This window comes from Nicotiana tomentosiformis, chromosome 3, assembly GCF_000390325.3.
Source record: "Nicotiana tomentosiformis chromosome 3, ASM39032v3, whole genome shotgun sequence".
NCBI classification, from domain to species: Eukaryota; Viridiplantae; Streptophyta; class Magnoliopsida; order Solanales; family Solanaceae; genus Nicotiana; species Nicotiana tomentosiformis.
The window spans coordinates 111,540,254-111,564,631 of NC_090814.1; the positions used below are offsets into that span (position 1 = coordinate 111,540,254).

At 37.1% G+C, this 24,378-nt stretch overlaps 1 protein-coding gene across 1 annotated transcript; it reads left to right on the forward strand.

Annotated features, from left to right (window-relative positions):
* Positions 1-6,777: 6,777 nt before the first annotated feature.
* Positions 6,778-11,006, forward strand: LOC104084760 (protein JOKA2). Its single transcript, XM_070197454.1, has 7 exons — positions 6,778-7,085; positions 7,792-9,098; positions 9,183-9,306; positions 9,396-9,650; positions 9,761-9,910; positions 10,000-10,569; positions 10,684-11,006. Exons 1-7 carry the CDS (start codon positions 7,056-7,058, stop codon positions 10,777-10,779), a joined length of 2,532 nt encoding a protein of 843 aa, XP_070053555.1. The 5' UTR covers positions 6,778-7,055; the 3' UTR covers positions 10,780-11,006.
* The last annotated feature ends 13,372 nt before the right edge of the window (positions 11,007-24,378 follow it).

Genomic DNA, 24,378 nt, shown 5'->3' on the forward strand with positions numbered 1-24,378 from the left:
TTTGTTGACTTGATATTTTTCTTGAAATTAAATTCATGGTGGAATCCTTATCTGCAAACATTTATTAAATAAGTTTAAATTGAGGAGTTAATATAATTATTAAGAATTTGGATTAATGAAGGCGTTGCCTTATACCGAGTATTTTTCACCTCTGTTGATTATTTTGAGGTTTATTATATGTTGTGTGGAGCCTTGGACTATTTGTTGAGAAATTTATTTATTCTGCTATATATTTGAAATTTGGTTGTGGTTAGTGGAAAATTATGATATGAATTGTTGTATCGTGTTGTGGTTTAAACATTCTCCTTGATATTATTTATGCTTCCTACCTTGCTTGTTAATGATATACATGTGCTTGGTAAGGAAGAGTGTAAAACACGAAGGGTGATGTCATGTCATTTGAGAGTGTAATGCACGAAGGGTGATGCCGTGCCATTTAAGAGTGTAAAGCACGAAGGGTGATGCCGTGCCATTGAGAGTGTAAAGCACGAAGGGTGATGCCGTGCTATTTCATTTATATTATCAGGTGAGGACGAGAGTAAAAGCACGAAGGGTGATGCCGTGTAATTATTTTTATATTATCATATATTCATAGCACGAAGGGTGTTTCCGTGCAGGCGAGGATGAGAGACATACATTACATTGTGATATCGTTTTGTTGTGTATACATTCACGCCTTTATCTTAAGATGTTATCGTGTACCTATGTTTTCTATGTGACTTGTACTCGTTGTTGCTTCCTGTGTGCCTCCAGTTTATTTCTTTTATTGTTATTGATATTTCTCCCACCTAGTTAGTACTGTTATATGTATGCACAGTGAGAAAGATATAAATGCACGAAGGGTGATTCCGTGCAATTGATTTGATCTACATATATATATTGGGTGAGAAAGAGACAAGTGCACGAAGGTATTGCCGTGCCATTTGATGTGATATGTTGAATATATTTCTCATGCCAGAAAAGTTAAATGAGGTGTCACATGGTGACTTTTACTTGAAAGAATTATATATATTAGAAAGATATTTATTTGAAAGAATTATATTAGAAGAATATTTACTTGAAAGAATTATATATATTAGAAAGATATTTATGTGAAAGAATTTTAATGAAAGGATATTTATTTGAAGAAAGTATATTCGAAATATATTTATTGAAAAATATTATATTCTAGAGACTTTTATTGAAAAACTTATAGATAAAAGATGTATATTGAAGGGACTTGATTAATTGGTTGTACATGTGTTTATTATTCGTTTGAGTAATATTTATGGTGTTCCTGTTACTCTGCTGTTTAAATCACTAGTTGATTGGTGTTGCTATTACTGCTATTTGTTTTCTATTATTTTGTATCTCATATTGCATAGGCTATTAGATTAGTGAGTGTCTTGACTGTACCTCATCACTGCTCCACTGAAGTTAGTCTTGATACTTACTGGGTACCGACCGTAGCGTACTCATACTACACTTCTCCATATTTTTGTGCAGAGCCAGGTATTGAAGATATCAGACTTGGGCAGAGTAAAGAGGGATCGTAAGGATTCAAGATAGAGCTACTTGGTCGTCGCAGTCCCTTAGAGTCTTTCCATTTTATTGTACTATTGATTTTTTATTCGATCAGTACTGTATATTCGATCCTCGAGAAAATTTGGCTGGGGTTGGTGAGTTCGCATTTGCGAAAAAAATTAATCATTTGCGATTGAGGCAGCTTCCGTATTTGCGAAGCAACTATCGCTTTTGCGGTGTCTCTGAGCTCGCATTTGTGAGACTTTTGTCGCATTTGCGACTCAGGCAGTGTTGGTCGGGCTTCGCATTTGCAATGCTTATTTTGCATTTGCGACCATCACATTTGCGAACCTCATGTCGCAAATGCGACATCTAGGCTGTTATTAAGACTTCATTTCGGGACTAAGCCCATTTCTCTCACATTTTTACTTGGTTGAGCAATTTTTGGAGCTCTTAAAGAGGATATTTTCACCATCTATTGTGAGGTAAGTTATTCCCACTCGTTTCGAGTTAAATAAATGGATTATATACAAATTTTAATATGGAATTTGATAGAAATTGTGGGATTTTAAGAGAAAACCTAGAATTTGGTATTTTTGGATTTTGTCCAAGAAATTGAACATGGAATTGAGAATAAAATATATATATGAGTTTGTGGTGTTATGGGTAATGATAATCTTCAAAAAGTTTTGGAATTCGGGCACGTGAGCCAGATGGATGACTTTGTTGACTTTTCAAGTGGAGTTAGGAAGTGCTATAAATTAATTAATTATGATGTTGGAGTATATTTATATTAGTTTTCATGATTTTTGACTAGTTTCGGATCGATGGGCATTGGTTTGAGGTATTAGAGAGGCGTTGGAGCCGGTTATAAAACTTCGGAACGAGGTAAGTCTCATGTCTAATCTTGTGAGGGGGAAACTACCCCTAGGTGATAAAAATATTATGTGCTACTAGTTGTGGGTGCTACGTACGCACGAGGTGACGAGAGTCCGTACGTGACTAAAGCATGTTTATGTCCGGGTAGAATCAGGATTCTATCATGTAATAATTGAATTATTTGAACTCCATTTGCTAGCTTAATTAATTAAATTTATAATTGAAACTGAATTTATATATTCAATTATTCAACTATATTCAACCTTTACCGTTCAATTATTTATATATATATATATATATATATATATATATATATATATTAGATCAAGCTTTATCACCTTGAGTTGTTGCCAAGATATTTGATGAACGGTAAAGGTTATATTCACTATTATACACATGTATATGTGTTGTGAGCACATGACTCACAATTCGATAAGTTCCATCCTTTCTTATGGTGCGGGCCGAACGCCTCGGCAGTATATTGAGATGCATCTCTGGTTCACACCGGTCGACCCTCGGCAGTGTACACATCACTCTGGATCGGGCCGTACGACCTCGGCATAATCGTGCGTTATATCGCTAGCAGCCCGAATATTCACGAGATTTTCCTTCTACTGATGCCTGACATATTATATGGTATTCCTTATCCATTTGCTATTAGCACTTGATATGTGTGAGCTGTTGAGATAGAATACGAGATTGAGAAATTTATATCTTTAAAAGATATTTTGGAAAATTATATAAATTACAGTTTTACCCCATTATTACTGTTGTTCTTCATATCTGTTTATGATTTATCATACTGCTTATTTTGACCTCTAGTAAGTGTCTATGTCGACCCCTCATCACTACTTATCCGGGGTTAGGGTAGATACTTACTGGGTATGCGTTGATTTACATATTCATGCAACACTTCTGTACTAAATGTGCAGGATCTGACAGGTTCATTTGGTGGTCATCTTGGCGCGTAGGCGCAGGTGTTGGGGAGACTTTATGGTGAGCTGCATTCTAGGCTATATATCGCAGCCCACAAAGTCTCTACATCGTACTAATTACTTTATCCTGTCTTATTTACATTCGAGACAGATGTTGTATTATTATTGAACTCCTTTGTAAATACTCGTGCACTTGTGACACCGGATTTTATGATATTCTAGTTGATGCTTACGGATTTACATATTATTATCACCTTTTATTTTTATGCATTACTAATTATGTATGTACCCGTAATTTTAAAGTTGTAAATTTCCTTACTTAATAAAAATTATGATTACGAAAGTAATAAAATGAACAATTAATGTCATAGTTCACCGTTGGCTTGCCTAACAAAGACGTTGGGCGCCATCACGGCCTATAGTGGGTTTTGGGTCGTGATATTGAGTATCTTTTCCACATGAGCATAGAACTTGAAATTAGCATCTTTAGTGGAACAATTCGTAGTGGAGTTGATTTTCTTTGAAGCTATTTCGATGTTCTTGAAATTTGGTGATTGAAAAGTTGAGATGAGATGTAGAGCTTGTCCCACTGGGCGTGCCAATTTGTTTGCAATAAATTTTTAACACACAAAAAATAACTGCAATTACAAAAGGCTAAAGTAATTTTATCAATCAATTATGAGTACAATTCTGTTTCTCCCTTGATTCTTCTCTCATGATTATCTCCGTGATTCGAGGGCTGGAGCAGCGTATTTCTCGAACGTAGGATAATGCGAAATTTCTTGGATGTATCTGATATCCATGAAAACATGATGTGGATCTTCTTGAAGTATTTGATTATCAAGAATTATTCGACCACATCTTGTTCTCTTTGTGAGTATCCCCTGAGTTTATGGGATATTTGAGATGATCTCTATTTTTGAGATTTTTTTTAAGGAAATATGTAATCCTTTTTATAGGAGCATCCTAAGGTTAGGGTAGAGTAGCCTCCAAGTTAGGGTTTTAATAGAGTAGCCTCCAAAGACTCCTAGAATTTCAAGAGTAGTGTCTTGAATTTATGATTTAGCCCAAATTTCGTATAGGCTTGATCCATTAAAATTTAGATGTCTACAAATGCCCCATACTTCAAGGTTTGTCGAGGTGTAGGCTTGCCAAAACTTGAAGACAAGATCACTTGAAGTATACGACCATCACAACAGATGATTTTGAAACTTTTGATTTTTGATTTGCAGGAGAAAGAGATGAATGACAGAACTGGTACCACTGAACATGCCAAAATTTGTAAATAATAAATTTGCGTCAAAAGAATAATCGAGATCGAAAAATATTATAACAATCGTAGTATTTTATTTCAAATAATTCGAGTGTTACAATCCAATAATAAATAAATTCAAGGGTCTTTGAGCTTGATCTTAAATCTATATTTATTGCCATGAACGATGATCTTTAATTCCGCTAGCACGAAATTTAATTTGAACACGTACACCTTGAACCTTGATTTGTTCTTTAATCTTGAGTTTGAACTTGATTTCTTGAACTTGAACTTGATTGCTTGAAGCTTGAAACTTGTAGAGAAATTTGCGGCGTTTGATCAACGAGCTCTCTCTTGCTTCTTGTTATAACTTCTGATGTCTTTTCTGAGTTATGAAGATCCCTATATATAATTGTGGGAGGAAAGAGTAGTGATAAGAACAAACTCTTTCCGGCCAATCAGATTGGAGCTTGACAATGCTACATTTAATTGGCCAGAACATGTCACTTGCACATGTGGTGCGATTTGACCTTTTAATTTGACTTGGCATGCCTTGTCATTTTGACATGTGGCATGATCCTATTGGCTCTTCCGTTTGACTTGGTGTGCCATGTCATTTGATATGTGGCATCAAATTGGACCTCTAGGAAGATGACATATTGAGCTTAATAAAGTGGGCTCATCATTTGTAACCCAACTAAATGGGCTAGCCTAGTCAATATTTATTGGAGTTAAGTAATTAATTTAGTTATATTAGCCCTTAATATTTATTTGGACCAAAATATATTTATTGAGATCAAATCCAAATTTCTTATGGATTTAAATTCAATAAATTTTAATTGCCTACAATATAATTTAAATTCTTATGTAGTTAATTTCAATAGAAAATTAAAAGTCACTAGGTATGTAGTTTGATTCTCTCTTGCTCAATTAATATTTTATTTTTTAGAATCGAGACGTGTGATTCGAATTTTTTTAAAGTTAATCTCAAAAGAGAATGGTCATGGGCATGTAGTTTGATCCGATCAATTATAAAGTAACTTCAATGATGTTGGAAGGGAGTTAAATCAATCATAAATGTATAGAAGAACAAGAGTAAGTGATAGCAAGCTATACATTAATGATTTTGTGGGAAAAATATTTTAAAGTACGAAGCTACTCTAATTTCGCCCGAATTAAATGTCAGTTGTGTTACTATACGATGAAACTAATTATTCAAAATTTTATATTTTGTCTTATATTTCAGTTGTTTAGAAGAAATACATTGACTTTTTAATTTTTACCATTAATGCTAACAGTTACTATGATAAAATTAAAGATAAAATTTATTTAATTAATTTTTCTTTTAGGAAATGTGCATGGTAGAAGAGAAATATTAAAATTATATTAAAAATTTATTTAACTGAAAAGACGTTGGTTCTTATAAAATAAATTGCTAAATAAAATTAAACCTCGTGAAGTTTTAGATTTTTATCGAATATTCTTACTTATGTGATTTGGACAACCCACTATGTCATAAAGGTATCATTTAAATTATTAAAAATAAATTGGCTTAATTATGTAGTTAAAATTAAAGTGGTATTAAAATTATTGAGCAAATTTCTATCTAAGTATTTATATGTTGATAACTCCCAAAAGTGAGAATATGTTGGTTGTCTATAAATCAACATGTATGTATATATTAGTTTGTCTTTTTAATATTAAAACAATGTAGTAAATTGTGTACCTTAGGATGGTAGAAGTTGATGTTGTCGTGAGAGGTATTTCGATTGAGATAATAATAAAATATATATTTTATAATTCAAATTAAGATATTATTGAATATATTTTTTAAATTATTACTCCATTTATTATTATTTTTTTAATTTATAAAGTTTAATAGGATCATAAAATTATTACATCGTGCGGGGTACGCACGATACTAGTTAATTATAGTAGGAAATCTTTTCACCGGCTCAACTAACCAATCAAAGCGTTAATACACGAGGGTCCAAATCTATTTATCGTGCTCTTGCAAACAGATTATTATCGGTTCGGATAATGACTCAGAAGACTTTTTGGTTTCCTTAGCCCTGTTGATTTCTTTGGGAACAAGAAATAGAAGTATTTTAAAAAATAGAATTTAATAAAAGAAAGACGCAAAAAAAAAATATCGGAGCTCGCCCAAAAAGACTATAAAAGTGATAGTCCTGCGAAAACACATATAGCGTTGAGGTTTTAGTGAGAGAAGCGCGGCTTACGGATACGCGTGGAGTTATTTCGTGAAAATCTGGTTCTTGATTATTATCTCATCTTTTCTTTCACCGTTTATATCGCTCTACTTTGTTGAATTGTTCGTCTTGTTTCTCCTGAATTTCTAGGGTTAGGGTTTTATTTTCATCTGTTTTTATTCGTATATTTAGTGGTTTCGTACTTAAGATTTCTGCGGTTTACCTGGAACGCCAATCTGGAACCGATTGTCTACTGATATCTCACTCTACCTATCTATGGCTATGGAGTCTGCTATTGTGATCAAGGTTCGATTTTCTGAGGTTTTTTTCCCTTTCAATTTTATGTTATTTTGATCGGCTTTCATATCGTCTTTCTGTTTGAGTTGATAAGCACTTATATCTCTTTTGGTTTTTGTATATATACGTTATTAATTTCGGCTTTGATGTCATCTTTTAACGGCTAAATTTAAGTTATTTCTTCTGCGAATCGACTGATTTGAGATTTTTTTCGTGAACAGCAGTGATTAGTCAATATTTTACCACTTCTGCAAGTATTTTTTGTATTGGTATACTGTGCTCGTCATAATTTTTGTGCTTATCCGTCTGCTCATTCAGAACAACCTTTAGTTTTCCATCGTTGAGACATGCAAAATATTTGGGGTTTCATACGGCTGTTATTGTTAAGTTGAGCTAGCATTTTGGGACATTTCTGTCTTCCCAAATTGGTAATTTTAATTTTCGCGGTTGGTTGAGCTTTCAATTTCATAAAGGAGTGCCCTTGTTGTGGTTTACTTTTTCCTATATCTCTGGCCTTTTTGTGCCTTCTACTTGGTAGAGTGTGTACATTTGTATATATCATAGTAATTTGTTCTTCACGAAAACATAATGAACATCGTGGTATATGTTTTTAACTTGTGGAACAATATTGCTGAGCAATGGCAGAGCTGCTGTTTTGGGCTCTGGGGTCACCACTCTTTTGTGTGGCCTACTCTAACATCTTTATGATTTGTAGGTCAAGTATGAAGAGACACTCAGGCGATTCAATGCTCGTGTCATCAATGAGAAACTTGATCTTAACATGGATGGATTAAGTGACAAGATCTTTCAACTTTTCAACATTGCTCGTGATGCTGAACTCATACTAACATATGTTGATGAGGATGGCGATGTAGTTACACTTGTTGATGATGAGGATCTGCAGGACGTTATGAGGCAGGACCTGAATCCCTTGCGAATATCTGTGAGGTTGAATGCTGCCGAAAGAAGTAGCAGGCCTTCATCTAGATCTAGTGGAAGTTCTACTCCCTTACGATCACCTCGGGTTCAGCCTCCATTTCCAAACTTGAATTCCAGTGTTTCTGATGCTCTCAAGTCCGTGCCAGAACCTCTGCGTGAAACTGTAATGAAGCTCTATTCTGACCTGACTTCAAGGGCCTCATCCTCTGCTCCAATCCTTGCTGAGCTTGTTGATGGTATCTCTAAGATGGGGCTATCCTACTACCAGAATCATCCTTCAGGGTCTCAGCCTGTCAAAGAAACAAGCTTCCCTAGTGGAGCATCTAATGAAAATACTATGGTTGCTGATGGAGGCAATTCAAATGGTAAAAGTGGGGTGCCATCCATAAAGAAGAACGAGCCCCACACAGCCCTGAATGATGCAGGGAGAACGGCTAAAGCTATAGAATCAGAATTCAATTATGTGGATGATGCGCTAGATGCCTGGGTCAAGCTAAGATCTAAATCAAATGCTTTGGAAGCTGATCAAACTGAAACTGCGCCATCGTCATCCAAAGGTCCTAATGCTCACACATTGCTGGTAAATAGTGGGGAGGAGAAGGATAAGAAATTTGGTGCTTGTCCTGGTGGAAAGCCTCTTGCCTTCTCACATAATAGTGCCTCACCTGTTCCACCAGAAAAGCCTTCTGGGGAGAAGCCCAGCAAGAATCATTCTGTAGCTAAGCCCGTTGATATGGGTGGCTCTGCAAGTTTTGGCAAATTGAAAAAATGCATCTGGGATTCCCGTAATGCAGATTCCAGTGGCAGTTCTATCAAGATGCCTACTTTACGCCTAGTTCCGGTCCCTGCGAATGAATGTCCATTTCCCCAGGTGCCAAAGAACGCTTCACGTCTAGTTCAGGTTCCTGCAAATGAGTGTCCATTTTCCGGGGTGCCAAACGACCCTGTCCCACCTCCTCTTGAGGTCCCACTTAAAAGGAGTCATAATCACAGTGATGGGACTGGGACTATTTTCCACAGAGGTGTTCGTTGTGATGGTTGTGGTGTTCATCCAATAACTGGCCCTAGATTCATATCTAAAGTGTAAGGACCCTGTAATTGTATTTATTTGTAGTTTTTAACTAAGCTGACATTAACTGATACAGCCAATATCTTGTGTTAATGCAGACAGGAGAACTATGATCTCTGCAGCATATGCTTTGCTGAAATGGGAAATGATGCTGATTACATCAGAATGGATCGTCCTTTAACTTACCGGCATCCCTTGTCTTTCAAGGGTTTACATGATCTGGTACAAGGAGTTGTTTTTCAAACTTCTCATAGTGTCTTCTCTCTCTATTTCACCTCTATTAACTCCTTTTTTTGGGTGGTCATATATAGCATGCTGCGAGGTTTCGTATCCCAACTGTTCCACATGTCTCTCGAGGCTATGGGGTGAAACCAGGTCGGCCAAAGCTGGACAGCCGCTTCATACAGGATGTCAATATCCTGGATGGAACCATCATGGCTCCCTTGACTCGATTTACCAAGATCTGGAGAATGAGGAATGATGGTAACCTTGTCTGGCCTCAAGGAACTCAACTTGTTTGGATTGGGGGAGATAGGTTAAGTGATAAATTCTCTGTTGAATTAGAGGTGAAGTTATAAGAGAAATCAGTTTCTTGTGCTTGTAATTCCTGCTTGGTGACAGTTATTGAATTGAGTATCTGGAGAGTTTTCATGACATGATGTCATATGCATTGCAGATAACTACAGCTGGCTTGGCTGTTGACAAGGAGCTTGATGTGGCAGTTGATTTTACTGCTCCTGTGCATCCTGGTAGGTACATATCCTACTGGAGGATGGCTTCGTCTTCAGGGCAGAAATTTGGCCAGCGTGTATGGGTGCTTATCCAGGTCAGAATGGTTTGCTTGCCTCAGTGTTCTTGATGATATGATGCTTTTCTAATTTTGATGTGAAGAACGCTCCCTCCTTGTGCATGCAGGTCGATGCTTCATCAAACCTTCCAAAAAAGGAGTTGGTCCACGAAGCCTTTCAGGGGTTAAACTTGAATTTACCTCCTGCCGGCGATGGCGCATCTGGATCTGACATTGTCAATGTGAATCCAGAACCTCAGAATGTCCTTCCTGAGCCTAAGAGCTCTAGCACAACGATAGAGTTGGTTGATTCAGTGACTGATGTAAACCAGAACAAGGAGCAGGAGGCCATATTTCCTACTAATGATAGCTTGTTGGTTGGATTTGGTGACAAGTCAAGTTCTTCTGCTCCCGGTTCATCAATTTCATATCCAATTATTGATTTGTCTGAGGAAGCACCAGCAGTTACTTGTGTGGTACCATCCGCTGCTGTAGATACGCAGGCACCACCCCAGGGTGTTAGAGGGAATAACGAAATTGAGACGTCCCTCCTCCGTGAGCTGGAGGAAATGGGGTTCAAGCAGGTGGATCTGAACAAGGAAATCTTGAGGAAGAATGAGTATGACTTGGAGCAGTCTGTTGATGATCTCTGTGGTGTTGCTGAGTGGGATCCTATCCTCGAAGAGCTGGAGGAGATGGTAGGTTAATTTTAGAGGTCAAAGAAAAACTGGAAGTTTCAACTTCTCTTTTCACTCTTCTGTTGCTTGTGCAAGAATTATTCCAGGTTGACTATGGGTATTTTGTGAATGCAGGGTTTCTCCGACAAAGAAATGAACAAGAAGCTGCTTAAGAAGAACAAAGGAAGCATCAAGCGTGTTGTCATGGATCTTATTGCTGGAGAGCAGTAGGGGAGATTTACTGTTTGTCCTACCGGGTGATTGATAGTTTGGGGTATGAATAATTTGTGGGATGCAACAACATGGATTTGGTTACTTTTTGTCAAGTACAGTGGTTCGACGAACTCTTTTAAGTTATTACTTGAACTAGCTGTGTAATATATATACTATGGTAAGTAGTCGTATCCTAAAACACCTGATATTTAGTGCTTAATGCATATGAATATTTTTCTTGGAAATAGCAAGGAGGCAGAGAAATTTACGTTCTTGTTAGAGAGAGAGTGACTCATCTGAAATCTAAAATTTAAGGCGCTCTTTTAGTGACATAGGCAAGCAGTCATAATAAAATATTTCTGTTGAATATTTTTTATGAACCGTCAAGTATCAAACAAGATTATTTAAGCCATATAGACTTGGCAGGTGGTCTTGCTACTCTTGCCCCGATCTCGGAGCTAAAAGGGTGTAAGTAGTACCGTACTTATATGGTAACGGATTAGAAAATGTTTATATGATTGTCATTGAGAAGTTAGATGGTAGGCAAGTGTTTATACTTGACATAAGTTTGAGGTAAAAAAGGGTGTTTGGAGTACGCCAAATTTTATTACTTTTTGTTATTTTTTTCTGGGTAAAATTATATAGACAATTCTTGAACCGCAATAATCATAAGATGTGTCGATTTTACCGTCATGATAGTGTAAACAATATCCGCCATTTTAGATTATTTTTAAGTTAAAAACAAATACGGAGTAATAGTTTACACTTAAATATATGTCCGGGGGATTGTTGATAATTTGCGATTTTGTTCTTCTATATTCTAAAAGTATGTAAGTTGTACGCTACATGAGGCTTCACCTATAATGAGTTCAATGTCTAGTTACCCTCTATTCCCAGAACACCTTTGGTTGATATTGACATTTGATCCACCATTTGTGCTTGCCACTATAACAATATACCTAGTGTAACTCCATATAGTGAGATTTGTCAGAGGGCAGTGTGTACGCAGACCTTACCCCTACCTTGTGGAGATAAAAAAGTTATTTTCAGTTGACCCTCGGCTCAGAAATCAGTGAGAAGCCGTGAAAAAGAAGCAATAATAACAACACGATAGTAAGATGACCGAAATGAAAGAAATAACTAGTAATAGAAACCTAAGACCAATAAAATATAAGAGTATGTACTAATACTATTAGTGTGAACAAGGAAAACGCTCGGCTACCTAACCTTCTACTCTAATCCTCGACCTCCACACCTTCCTATCAAGGGTCGTGTCTTCAGTAAGTTGGAGCATCGCCATGTCTAGCCTAATCACCTCTTCTCAATCTTCTTCGGCGTACCTCTACCTATCCTTAGACCCTTCAAGGCCAATCTCTCACACCTCCTTTCTGGGGCATCTATGTCTCTCCTCTTCTCATGTCCGAACCATCTAAGTCTCGCTTCCCATATCTTGTTCTCCGCAGGGGCCACGACAAATTTTACAAGACAGAATAGAATCTTGCTCGTATTAAGGTAAACAACAGATTTGGCTAAGACATCTATCCTGCCCTCAACATACGTTTCTATAGGAGTAGCAATTTTCACAAACTTCCCGATGATGAGCGGATCATTCTCCTCTTTCAAATGCCCAAGTATAAACATGTGAAACACATCTTGTAATAGAACTATTAAAGAAGAATATCAACTGCCTCTGCTGTTTTTTTAAGTGGGAAATCTTTGAGCATGTAACATCTGTTCCTAGATACTTGCAACATTAGTGCCTCCGATCCAATGTCGATAACATGTGTGTCATGCAAGGCCCCTGTTAGGAACATTAGGACTTCACGTAATTAAGCTATAGATAATGGTGAACTATTTGTTATAGCATTTACCTTACCTATATTAGTTGATGTCTCTTGGCTCGATGGATTAAAGCTTAGAGAATAACTTGAGATAAATGTAATCACTATCATTATTTATATGAATGTTAAATTTTGCAGAATACAAAAGTTTACTCTTTTGATTCTGTGCCGAAATATCAATAGAATCAACTGTTGGATATATACAGACTAGACGGAAGGAATTGGATTCAAATAGAAAACGAGGCATCTGTCCTTTTGGAATATTTAAAGCAGTGTGTTTGGGCCTTTAATATCTGTTTGCTCAAGCTGCAACTACTCTGCAGAAAGAATAAGCTAAGGGCTAATTACTTGAGCAAATCAAGAAAATATGAGATCCATTCAGTATTGGGAAGCAACGTCTGAAGATGAATTCCTCGATCATATTAAAAGAATGGAGAAATCCCCAACCATGCACCCTGATATTCCTCTCTACCCAAATGTTTACTCTGTTTTCAAAAACAAATTAAGCTGTGATCAACAACAAAAATCTATCTTGAATCATCAAAAGAACCCGGCCACAGAGTCCCATAAGAAGGTTCAGTTCGCGGAGTCTAAGGGAACTGCTGAATCCAACAAGAATGAAGAGAAGAACATCAATACGCAGAGTGATGCATATATCAACCAGAAGCACAAGAATTTTGAGTTACACAAATGGAGGACCTTCAAAGTGTCATGTTAAATGGTTTCAAACTTGTTGGCTGGCACTGATGTTCTTCAATAATTTACATAATATGAGACACTACGTTTGTACCCCACAGTGCAGAAGTACATTTGCACTGTGATTTGTTCTATCTAATAAAAGTGGTCTGTTTACTTGTCTGCAAATACTTCTATTGGCGCTTTTTCTGAGTCTAAGGCTTTTTATCATTTGCCCCTTCATATTTATCAGAATAAAGCTACAATAAATGTGTCCTAATATCATTTCATCAAGGAAGTAGATTGACAAGCTCAGTGGCTGAAAGCATTCACTCTCAGTTGAGAGTACAAGTAAAATAAGACACTGATCCTTAATTATTGATTATTAACTAGTAATAACTGCTAAGTAGCAAGCTGATGAATGTACGAGGCTATTGTCATATCAAAAGAGAGGATGACCGCGAGCAAGAAGAAAAAGTTATTGGCAGAGAAGTGGCCAAAGATATAAGAAGATGACACTATTCAGGCAGACCTGAGTCGCAAAATTGCTGGTTGAGGGCAAAGACAACTGCAATGAAAGAATTTAATGGATTAACATCATAAAAGAAACCAATATCATGCTATATCTCCAAAAGATAGATAATATCGTGTAAATTAGAAACTCAATCTTTTTTCTTTCTTTGATGGAGCAGAACTGCTTTTCTTTCTCTACTCACCAAAAACGTTGGAATACTCCCAACTAGGATAGACTCGTCAGGGAAGAAATATTGCCAATGTTATGTTTTAAAATATTGAAAAGTGAGTGTTGGGAATAAAGCCCCACATAAATAATATTCACGGTAATAAAAACGTAATAGTAATGTAACATCAAGATACGAAAATTAACAAGAATAAAAGAGTGACAACGACACCAAGATTTTTGCGTGAAAATTTTTTTTGAATACGGGAAAACCACGGCCCGAGAGGAGCAACTGATATCACTATAGCAAAGACTTTTACACTTTATAGGTCCGAGTAAAATACTCCCAATATCACTACAACACTCAAAGAAATAACTCTTTTTTGATATTCCCACAATAATATCGCTCACACTCTCTGTTTTTCTCATAAATTATTTTCTTATACCCTCTCTGTGATGCCTCACTCTTTCTTTCTCTCTTTGTTGGTGTGCTTAACAATTGAGAGCAAGACACCTATTTATAGTGCTTAGGAATGCTTCATTGATGTCATCAATGATGCCATGTTACGTTAATGGCAAAAGTCAAATATTCATTGTGAAACCAAAAAAATATTTGCCATAAAATCTTCCTTACTATTCAGTTAGTTGGCTTGACATTTCAAAACCAAAGGAAGTTGTCTTCCTATCACATGGGAAGGACCTATCAAATCTCCCCCTCTAGTCCTATGCACCTTTATGAGGTATCTCCAATTTTTCATATAGAGCTCATTCCGGCAAGCTTTTTGCATAGCTTGAACTTGTCTCTTGGTATCGTCTTGGTCATCATATCCGCAGGATTTTCACTTGTGTGAATCTTTTTTACCTGCAAATATTCGCTCTCCACTTGCTCAAGAATCCAATGATATCTCACATCGATAGTGCTTTGTTCTTGCATGGTACATGATGTTCTTGCTCAAGTCTATTGCACTTTGACTGTCACAGTAGACGACATATTCCTTTTGATGCAATTCAGCTCTTAAAGAAACCGCTTAAGCAATACCATCTCTTTGCTAGCTTCTGTAGCGGCAATATACTCTACTTCAGTTGTTGAAATAGCAACGTACTTTTACAATTTAGACTGCCATGATATAGCTCCCCCTGAAAAAGTAAATAGATATCCAGTAGTGGATTTTCTATTATCAGTATCACCGGCCATATCAGCATCGGTATAGCCCTTCAAGACTGGATCTAATCTCCTAAAACACAAGCATTCATCTGAGGTTTCTTTTAGATACCTAAGTATCCATTTCACCGCTTCCCAATGTTCTTTTCTAGGATTATCAAGAAACCTGCTAGCAATACCGACTACATGAGCAATATCAGGTTTAGTACATACCATTGCATACATCAGGCTCCCAACGTCAGAGGAACATGCAACTTTAGCCATACTTTCTTTATCTTCCTTTGTTGTAGGACACATTATCTTGTTCAACTTCATATGACCAGTAAGAGGCATGATAACTGGTTTAGCACTCATCATGTTGAAGCATTTAAACACACGTTCAATGTACTTCGTTTGTGACAGCAACAACTTTCGATTTGTCCTATCTCAGACAATCTCCATTCCTATAATTTATCGTGCTGGACCCAAGTCTTTTATGTCAATTGACTTGGATAAATCTTCCTTCAACTTGGCAATCAACTTCTTGTCTTGTCCTACAATCAGCATGTCATCCACATATAACAACAAGATGATAAAGTTATTGTTAGAGAATTTCTTATTGTATACACATGGATCTAAAAAAGTATTTGTGTACGTTTGACTTCTCATGAATGAATCAAACTTCTTGTACCACTACCTTGGCGCTTGTTTCAGCCCATAAAGACTCTTATTCAACTTGCACACCATGTGTTTCTTCGCCTTTACTTCAAAACCTTTTGGTTGCTCCATATAGACCCCTTCTTCTAAATCTCCATGCAAAAATGTAGTTTTCACGTCCAACTGCTCCACTTCAAGATCTAGGCTAGCTGCCAAGCTCATGATTGTTCGAATAGAAGTCATTTTGACAACAGGTGAGAAAATTTCATCAAAATCAATACATTTCTTTTGTTCGAAATCTTTTACCACCAATCGAGCTTTGTATTTGACCAGCTAGCTATTTCCATCTTTCTTTAGCTTAAAGACCCACTTGCACTTGAGCAGTTTTTTTCCTTTTGGAAGTTCAACCAGTTCGTACGTGCCATTCTTCTGTAGAGAATTCATTTCTTCTTGCATGGCTTCCATCCACTGGATTTGTTCCGGATGAGATAGAACCTCATTGAAATTCTCTGGCTCCCCCTCATCAGTGACGAGGATATACTCTGAAGAAGGATACCACGTGCACTCTACCTTCTCTCTTTAAGATCTTCTCAAAGGTTGTTGTCCTTCTTCTTGTTGTTGTTGCTCTTCTTCTTCCTCTTATGGAATAAGATGCTCCCCTTGCTCATCAACCTCTTCATATACACCTTCCGTGTGTCATTCTTCACATGTGGAAGGATTAAATACATGCACAGTAGAGTAATAACAAAGTTAGTAACTGTACCATTATCATTTTTGGTCTTTGTTGATTGATCACTATCAATACCGACCACGTGTTCTCTGAAGATCACAACTTTGCTTCTGATGATCTTTTTCCTTTCTAAATCCCACAATATTTAGCCGAACTCTTCATCTCTATAACCGATGAAGATAGATAGAATAACTTTGTCATCCAGCTTAATTCTCTGCTCCTTCGACACATGTGCAAAAACTTTACATCCAAACACTTTCAGATGGGAGTAAGACACCTCTTTGTTGGTCTAGACTTTCTCTCGAATGCCAAACTCCAATGGAACTGATGGACTTCTGTTAATCAGGTAATATGTTGTGCACGCTTCTTCACCCCAAAATGACTTAGGTAGTTTTGTCATTTTGAGCATGCTTCTTACTTTTTCAACAATGGTGCGATACATCTTTTCAGCTACACCATTGTGTTGTGGGGTTCCAGGAACTGTTTTCTCATGTCTGATTCCATGGCTTGAGCAGTAGTCTTCAAATTTCTTTGAAGAATAATCTCATTTATTGTCTGTCATGAGACGCTTTAATTTTTGACCCGTCTCCCTTTCCACCAGAGCATGGAATTTCTGAAAAACATGAAATACGTGGTCTTTTGTTCTCAAGAAATAAACCCACAATTTCTGTGAAACATCATCAATAAATGTGAGAAAATATTCATTACCTCCAATTGATTCTACATCCATTGGACCACAAACATCAGAATACACTAAATCAAGTATATTCTTTTTTCTTCCATGAGTTGCTTGGAACGATATCCTGTGTTGTTTTCCAAATAAATAATAATCACAAGAATTCACAGTTGTACCTTTTGCAAATAAGATGAGTGACTTCTTGGATAGGATCTGCAGTCCCTTCTCACTCATATGGCCCAATCTCTGGTGCCATAAATCCGCAAGTGTATCATCTACAACCGCATGTAATCCACCTTCACATACCTTAGCGGTTGTCTTGTACAACGTGTAGGGAGAAAATTATTTAGCAATCATCAATGATCCCTTGGTGAGTCTCCACTTCCTATTGGCAAAGTGATTCTCGTACCCATCTCGATCTATTCATTCGCAGATCTGGTACGTGTCGTACATCTTTTAATACTAATGCACATCCTACATTTGTCTTGATACAAATGTCGCCAATCCCCACAATCTTTGAGTGACTAGTATTTCCCATCTTGACCATCCCAAAGTCTCCTGCTTTATACCTACAGAAGAATTCTCTTACCCGTGTGGCATGGTAGGATGCTGCTGTGTCAAACACCCATTCTGACTCTTGGCTTGTTAAGTGTATGCATTCCTCCTCCTTGTCAACGGAGAGAACCAATAAATCATCGTTATGCACTGCAGCAGTTGTGTTGTCATCATTCTTCTGGCCACTACTCTCGCCTCGACCTTTCTTTGGGCATTCTCTTTTGAAGTGACCAGGTTGACCGCAACTGTAGCAATTCCTACCCTTTAAGCGTTTCCTGGACTTTCCACGAGCTTTGGATTTATCACGCCTACTCGATGCTCTATAAAAACTTCTTCCTCTGTTTTCCATGATAAGAGCTTGCCCCTTATTTTCTGGCTTCTTCCTCATTTTATCATTGAGTAGAATGGCTGATGTGACCTCCTTTAAATCGATGGTATCTCTATCATGCATGATGGTTGTTGTCAAATTATCATCGGAAGATGGTAACGAGTTTAGAAACATGATAACCTTATCTATTTCAGTGATTGTTTCTCCGAAATTTGCCAGGTGCGTGATTAATCCATTAAACATATTAAATGGGACAAGAAATTTGTACCTTCACTCATATGGATAACATAAAGCTGTGTTCTCAAAAACAACTTGTTTTTTAAGGATTTGGATATATATATACACTTTCTAGTCTTTTCCAAATACCACGTGCACTATTTTCATCCCGACATTATTGAGTACTTCATCGGACAAGTGCAGTGTGATTGCACTAGCCGCATTCTTATCCATGTCTGCCTATTCCTCGGCTTTCATGGTTTCCGGCTTCGCCTCTTTTTCATCTAGTGCAATGTCTAACCCTTGTTGGATGAGTAGGTCCTTCATCCTTCTTTGTCATATGGAAAAACTGTCATTACCATTGAATCTTGTTACTTCATATTTTGCTCTTGACATTTTTTTGTCACAAATAAAATTGACCGTAAATAATATTTTGTGAATGAGCAGAACCTGTGCTCTGATACCAGTTGCTGAGAATAAACCTCCACAGAAATAATATTCACGGTAATAAAAATAGAATAATAACATAACACAGAGATACAGTAATTAACAAGAATAAAAGAATGACAACGACACCAAGATTTTTACGTGGAAAACCCTTTTGAATAAGGGAAAACCACGGCCCGAGAGGAGTAACTGATATCACTATAGCAAGGACTTTTTTGACTTTGTAGATTCGAGTAAAATATTCTCAAAACCATTACAACACTCAAAAGAAATAACCCTCTTTTGATATTCCCACATTTCAACAATATCGCTCACACTCTCTATTTTTCTTACAAACTATTTTCTTATACCCTGTCTGTAATGCCTCACTCTTTCTTTCTCTCTTTGTTGGTGTGTTTAACAATTGAGAGCAAGACACCCATTGATAGTGCTTAGGATTGCTTTGTTGATGTCATCAATGTTGTCATGTTAATGGCAAAAGTCAAATATTCATTATGAAACCAATGAAATATTTGTCATAAAATTTTCCTTACTATTCCTTTAGTTGGCTTGACATTTCAAAGCCAAAGGAAAATTTCTTTCTCTCACATGGGATTGACCATTAGTGAGGAGGTGCTCTATATTGGGAATGGGAAGAAGAGGAGACCAGTGTTTCTAACTGTTGATTCTTACTTATTGGGTGTGCGAACAAAGTCTTACATTGGTAGCTGAAAAGATTGGGAGCCTACATATAAGATGTTGGGCCTTTTAGAAAAAGCCATGCGGGCTTGGATTAAAGCGAACAATATCATACCATGTTATGAATATTTGTGAGCCATTTTAGCCCAACATTACTAGATTATGATAACTCTGTTTTATCTTATTTTCCCCACAAAGCTGAATGGAATCTACTGTTACTAATATAGCTCAAAAGTTTCAAACTAAAAAGCGTACAAAATACAACATGTTTGTTCTTCCAAGATCCCAAAATCTGCAATCTTGTTTTTAGACAGATGGTACAGATATTTTTTATTCTCACAACAATATCGCTCACACCCTCTATTTTTCTCACAGACTATTTTCTTTACCTTGTCTGTGATGTCTCACTCTTTCTTTCTCTCTTTGTTAGTGTGCTTAACAATTGAGAGCAAGACACTTATTTATAATGCTTAGGAATGCTTCATTGATGTCATCAATGATGCCATGTTAATGGCAAAAGTCAAATATTCATTGTGAAACCAAAGAAATATTTGCCATAAAATCTTCCTTACTATTCAGTTAGTTGGCTTGACATTTCAAAACCAAAGGAAGTTGTCTTCCTATCACATGGGAAGGACCTATCAAATCTCCCCCTCCAGTCCTATGCACCTTTATGAGGTATCTCCAATTTTTCATATAGAGCTCATTCCGGCAAGCTTTTTGCATAGCTCGAACTTGTTTCTTGGTATCGTCTTGGTCATCATATCCGCAGGATTTTCACTTGTGTGAATCTTTTTTACCTGCAAATATTCGCTCTCCACTTGCTCAAGAATCCAATGATATCTCACATCGATATGTTTTTTTCTTGCATGGTACATGGAGTTCTTGCTCAAGTCTATTGCACTTTGACTGTCACAATAGACGACATATTCCTTTTGATGCAATTCAGCTCTTGACGAAACCGCTTAAGCCATACCATCTCTTTGCTAGCTTCTGTAGCGGCAATGTACTCTACTTCAGTTGTTGAAAGTGCAATGCACTTTTGCAATTTAGACTGCCATGATATAGCTCCCCCTGAAAAAGTAAATAGATATCCGGTAGTGAATTTTTTATTATCAATATCACCGGCCATATCAGCATCAGTATAGCCCTTCAAGACTAGATCTAATCTCCCAAAACACAAGCATTCATCTGAGGTTCCTTTTAGATACCTAAGTATCCACTTCACCGCTTCCCAATGTTCTTTTCCAGAATTATCAAGAAACCTGCTAGCAATACCGACAACATGAGCAATATCAGGTTTAGTACATACCATTGCATACATCAAGCTCCCAACGTCTGAGGAATATGAAACTTTAGCCATACTTTCTTTATCTTCTTTTGTTGTAGGACACATTGTCTTGTTCAACTTCATATGACCAGCAAGAGGCATGATAACTGGTTTAGCACTCATCATGTTGAAGCGTTTAAGCACACGTTCAATGTATTTCGTTTGTGACAGCAACAACTTTCGATTTGTCCTATCTCGGACAATCTTCATTCCTATAATTTATCGTGCTGGACCCAAGTCTTTTATGTCAATTGACTTGAACAAATCTTTCTTCAACTTGGCAATCAACTTCTTGTCTTGTCCCACAATCAGCATATCATCCACATATAACAATAAGATGATAAAGTTATTGTTAGATAATTTCTTATTGTATACACATGGATCTGAAAAAGTCTTTGTGTACGTTTGACTTCTCATGAATAAGTCAAACTTCTTGTACCACTGCCTTGGCGCTTGTTTCAGCCCATAAAGACTCTTATTCAACTTGCATACCATGTGTTTCTTCGCCTTTACTTCAAAACCTTTTGGTTGCTCCATATAGACCCATTCTTCTAAATCTCCATGCAAAAATGCAGTTTTCATGTCCAACTACTCCACTTCAAGATCTAGGCTAGCTGCCAAGCTCAAGATTGTTCGAATAGAAGTCATTTTGACAGCAGGTGAGAAAATTTTATCAAAATCTATACATTTCTTTTGTTCGAAATCTTTTACCACCAATCGAGCTTTGTATCTGACCAACTTGTTATTTTCATCTTTCTTGAGCTTAAAGACCCACTTGCACTTGAGTAGTTTTTTTCCTTTTGGAAGTTCAACCAGTTCGTACGTGCCATTCTTCTGTAGAGAATTCATCTCTTCTTGCATGGCTTCCATCTACTGGATTTGTTCCGGATGAGATAGAACCTCATTGAAATTCTCTGGCTCCCCCTCATCAGTGACGAGGATATACTCTGAAGAAGGATACCTCGTGCACTCCACCTTCTCTCTTTCAGATCTTCTCAAAGGTTGTTGTCCTTCTTCTTGTTGTTGTTGCTCTTCTTCTTCCTCTTGTGGAATAAGATGCTCCCCTTGCTCATCAACCTCTTCATATACACCTTCCATGTGCCATTCTTCACATGTGGAAGGATTATATACATGCACAGTAGGAGTAATAACAAAGTTAGTAACTGTACCATTATCATTTTTGGTCTTTGTTGATTGATCACTATCAATACCGACCGTATGTTCTCTGAAGATCACAACTCTGCTTCTGATGATCTTTTTCCTTTCTAAGTCCCACAATATTTAGCCGAACTCTTCATCTCCATAACCGATGAAGATGGATAGAATAACTTTGTCATCCAACTTCGTTCTCTGCTCCTTCGGCACATATGCAAAAATATTACATCCAAACACTTTCAGATGGGAGTAGGACACCGCTTTGTTGGTGTAGACTTTCTCTGGAATGCCAAACTCCAATGGAACTGATGGACTTCTGTTAATCAGGTAATATGTTGTGCGAGCTTCTTCACCCCAAAATGACTTAGGTAGTTTTACCATTTTGAGCATGCTTCTCACTTTTTCAACAATGGTGCGATACATCTTTTCAGCTACACCATTGTGTTGTGGGGTTCCAGGAACTGTTTTCTCATGTCTGATTCCATGGCTTGAGCAGTAGTCTTCAGATTTCTTTGAAGTATAATCTCCTTCATTGTCTGTCATGAGAAGCTTTAATTTTTGACCCGTCTCCCTTTCCACCAGAGCATGGAATTTCTGAAAAACTTGAAATACCTGGTCTTTTGTTCTCAAGAAATAAACCCACAATTTTCCTGAAACATCATCAATAAATGTGAGAAAATATTCGTTACCTCCCATTGATTCTACATCCATTGGACCACAAACATAAGAATACACTAAATCAAGTATATTCTTTTTTCTTCCATGAGTTGCTTGAAACGATACCCTGTGTTGTTTTCCAAATAAATAATAATCACAAGAATTCACAGTTGTACCTTTTGCAAATAAGATGAGTGACTTCTTGGATAGGATCTGCAGTCCCTTCTCACTCATATGGCCCAATCTCCGGTGCCATAAATCTGCAAGCGTATCATCCACAACCGCATGTAATCTACCTTCACATACCTCAGCGGTTTTCTTGTACAACGTGTAGGGAGAAAATTATTTAGCAATCACCAATGATCCCTTGGTGAGTCTACACTTCCTATTGGCAAAGTGATTCTCGTACCCGTCTCGATCTATTCATTCGCAGATCTGGTACGTGTCGCACATCTTTTAATACTAATGCGCATCCTACATTTGTCTTGATACAAATGTCGCCATTCCCCACAATCTTTGAGTGACTAGTATTTCCCATCTTGACTATCCTAAAGTCTCCTGCTTTATACCTACAGAAGAATTCTCTTACTGGTGTGGCATGGTAGGATGCTGCTGTGTCAAACACCCATTCTAACTCTTGGCTTGTTAAGTGTATGCATTCCTCCTCCTCGTCAATGGAGAGAACCAATAAATTATCGTTATGCACTGCAACAGTTGTGTTGTCATCATTCTTCTGGCCACTACTCTCGCCTCAACCTTTCTTTGGGCATTCTCTTTTGAAGTGACCAGGTTGACCGCAACTGTAGCAATTCCTACCCTTTAAGCGTTTCTTGGACTTTCCACGAGCTTTGAATTTATCACGCCTACTCGATGCTCTATAAAAACTTCTTCCTCTGTTTTTCATGATAAGAGCTTGCCCCTGATTTTCGGGCTTCTTTCTCATCTTATCATTGAGTAGGATGGCTGATGTGACCTCCTTTAAATCGATGGTATCTCTATCATGCATGATGGTTGTTGTCAAATTATCATCGGAAGATGGTAACGAGTTTAGAAACATGATAACCTTATCTATTTCAGTGATTGTTTCTCCGAAATTTGCCAGGTGCATGATTAATCCATTGAACATATTAAATGGGACAAGAAATTTGTACCTTTACTCATATGGATAACATAAAGCTGCGTTCTCAAAAACAACTTGTTTTTTAAGGATTTGGACATATATACACTTTCTAGTCTTTTCCAAATACCACATGCACTATTTTCATCCCGACATTATTGAGTACTTCATCGGACAAGTGCAGTGTGATTGCACTAGCCGCATTCTTATCCATGTCTGCCCATTCCTCGGCTTTCATGGTTTCCGGCTTTGCCTCTTTTCCATCTAGTGCAATGTCTAATCCTTGTTGGATGAGTAGGTCCTCCATCCTTCTTTGCCATATGGAAAAACTGTCATTACCATTGAATCTTGTTTACTTCATATTTTACTCTTGACATTTTTTTGTCACAAATAAAATCGATCATAAATAATATTTTGTGAATGAGCAGAAACTGTGCTCTGATACCCGTTGCTTAGAATAAACTTCCACAGAAATAATATTCACGGTAATAAAAATAAAATACTAACGTAATACCGAGATATGGTAATTAACAAGAATAAAAGAATGACAACCACACCAAGATTTTTACATGGAAAACCCTTTTGAATAAGGAAAAATCATGGCCCAAGAGGAATAACTGATATCACTATAGCAAGGACTTTTTGACTTTGTAGGTTCGAGTAAAATACTCCCAAGATCATTACAACACTCAAAAGAAATAATCCTCTTTTGATATTCCCACCTTTCAACAATAT

Coding starts and splice junctions, on each gene's coding strand:
- LOC104084760 (XM_070197454.1), top strand. CDS start 7,056: ATGGCTATGGAGTCTGCTATTGTGATCAAG. Junction 9,911..9,999: donor GTGTATGGGTGCTTATCCAG/GTCAGAATGGTT, acceptor TTGTGCATGCAG/GTCGATGCTTCATCAAACCT. Junction 10,570..10,683: donor TCGAAGAGCTGGAGGAGATG/GTAGGTTAATTT, acceptor TTGTGAATGCAG/GGTTTCTCCGACAAAGAAAT.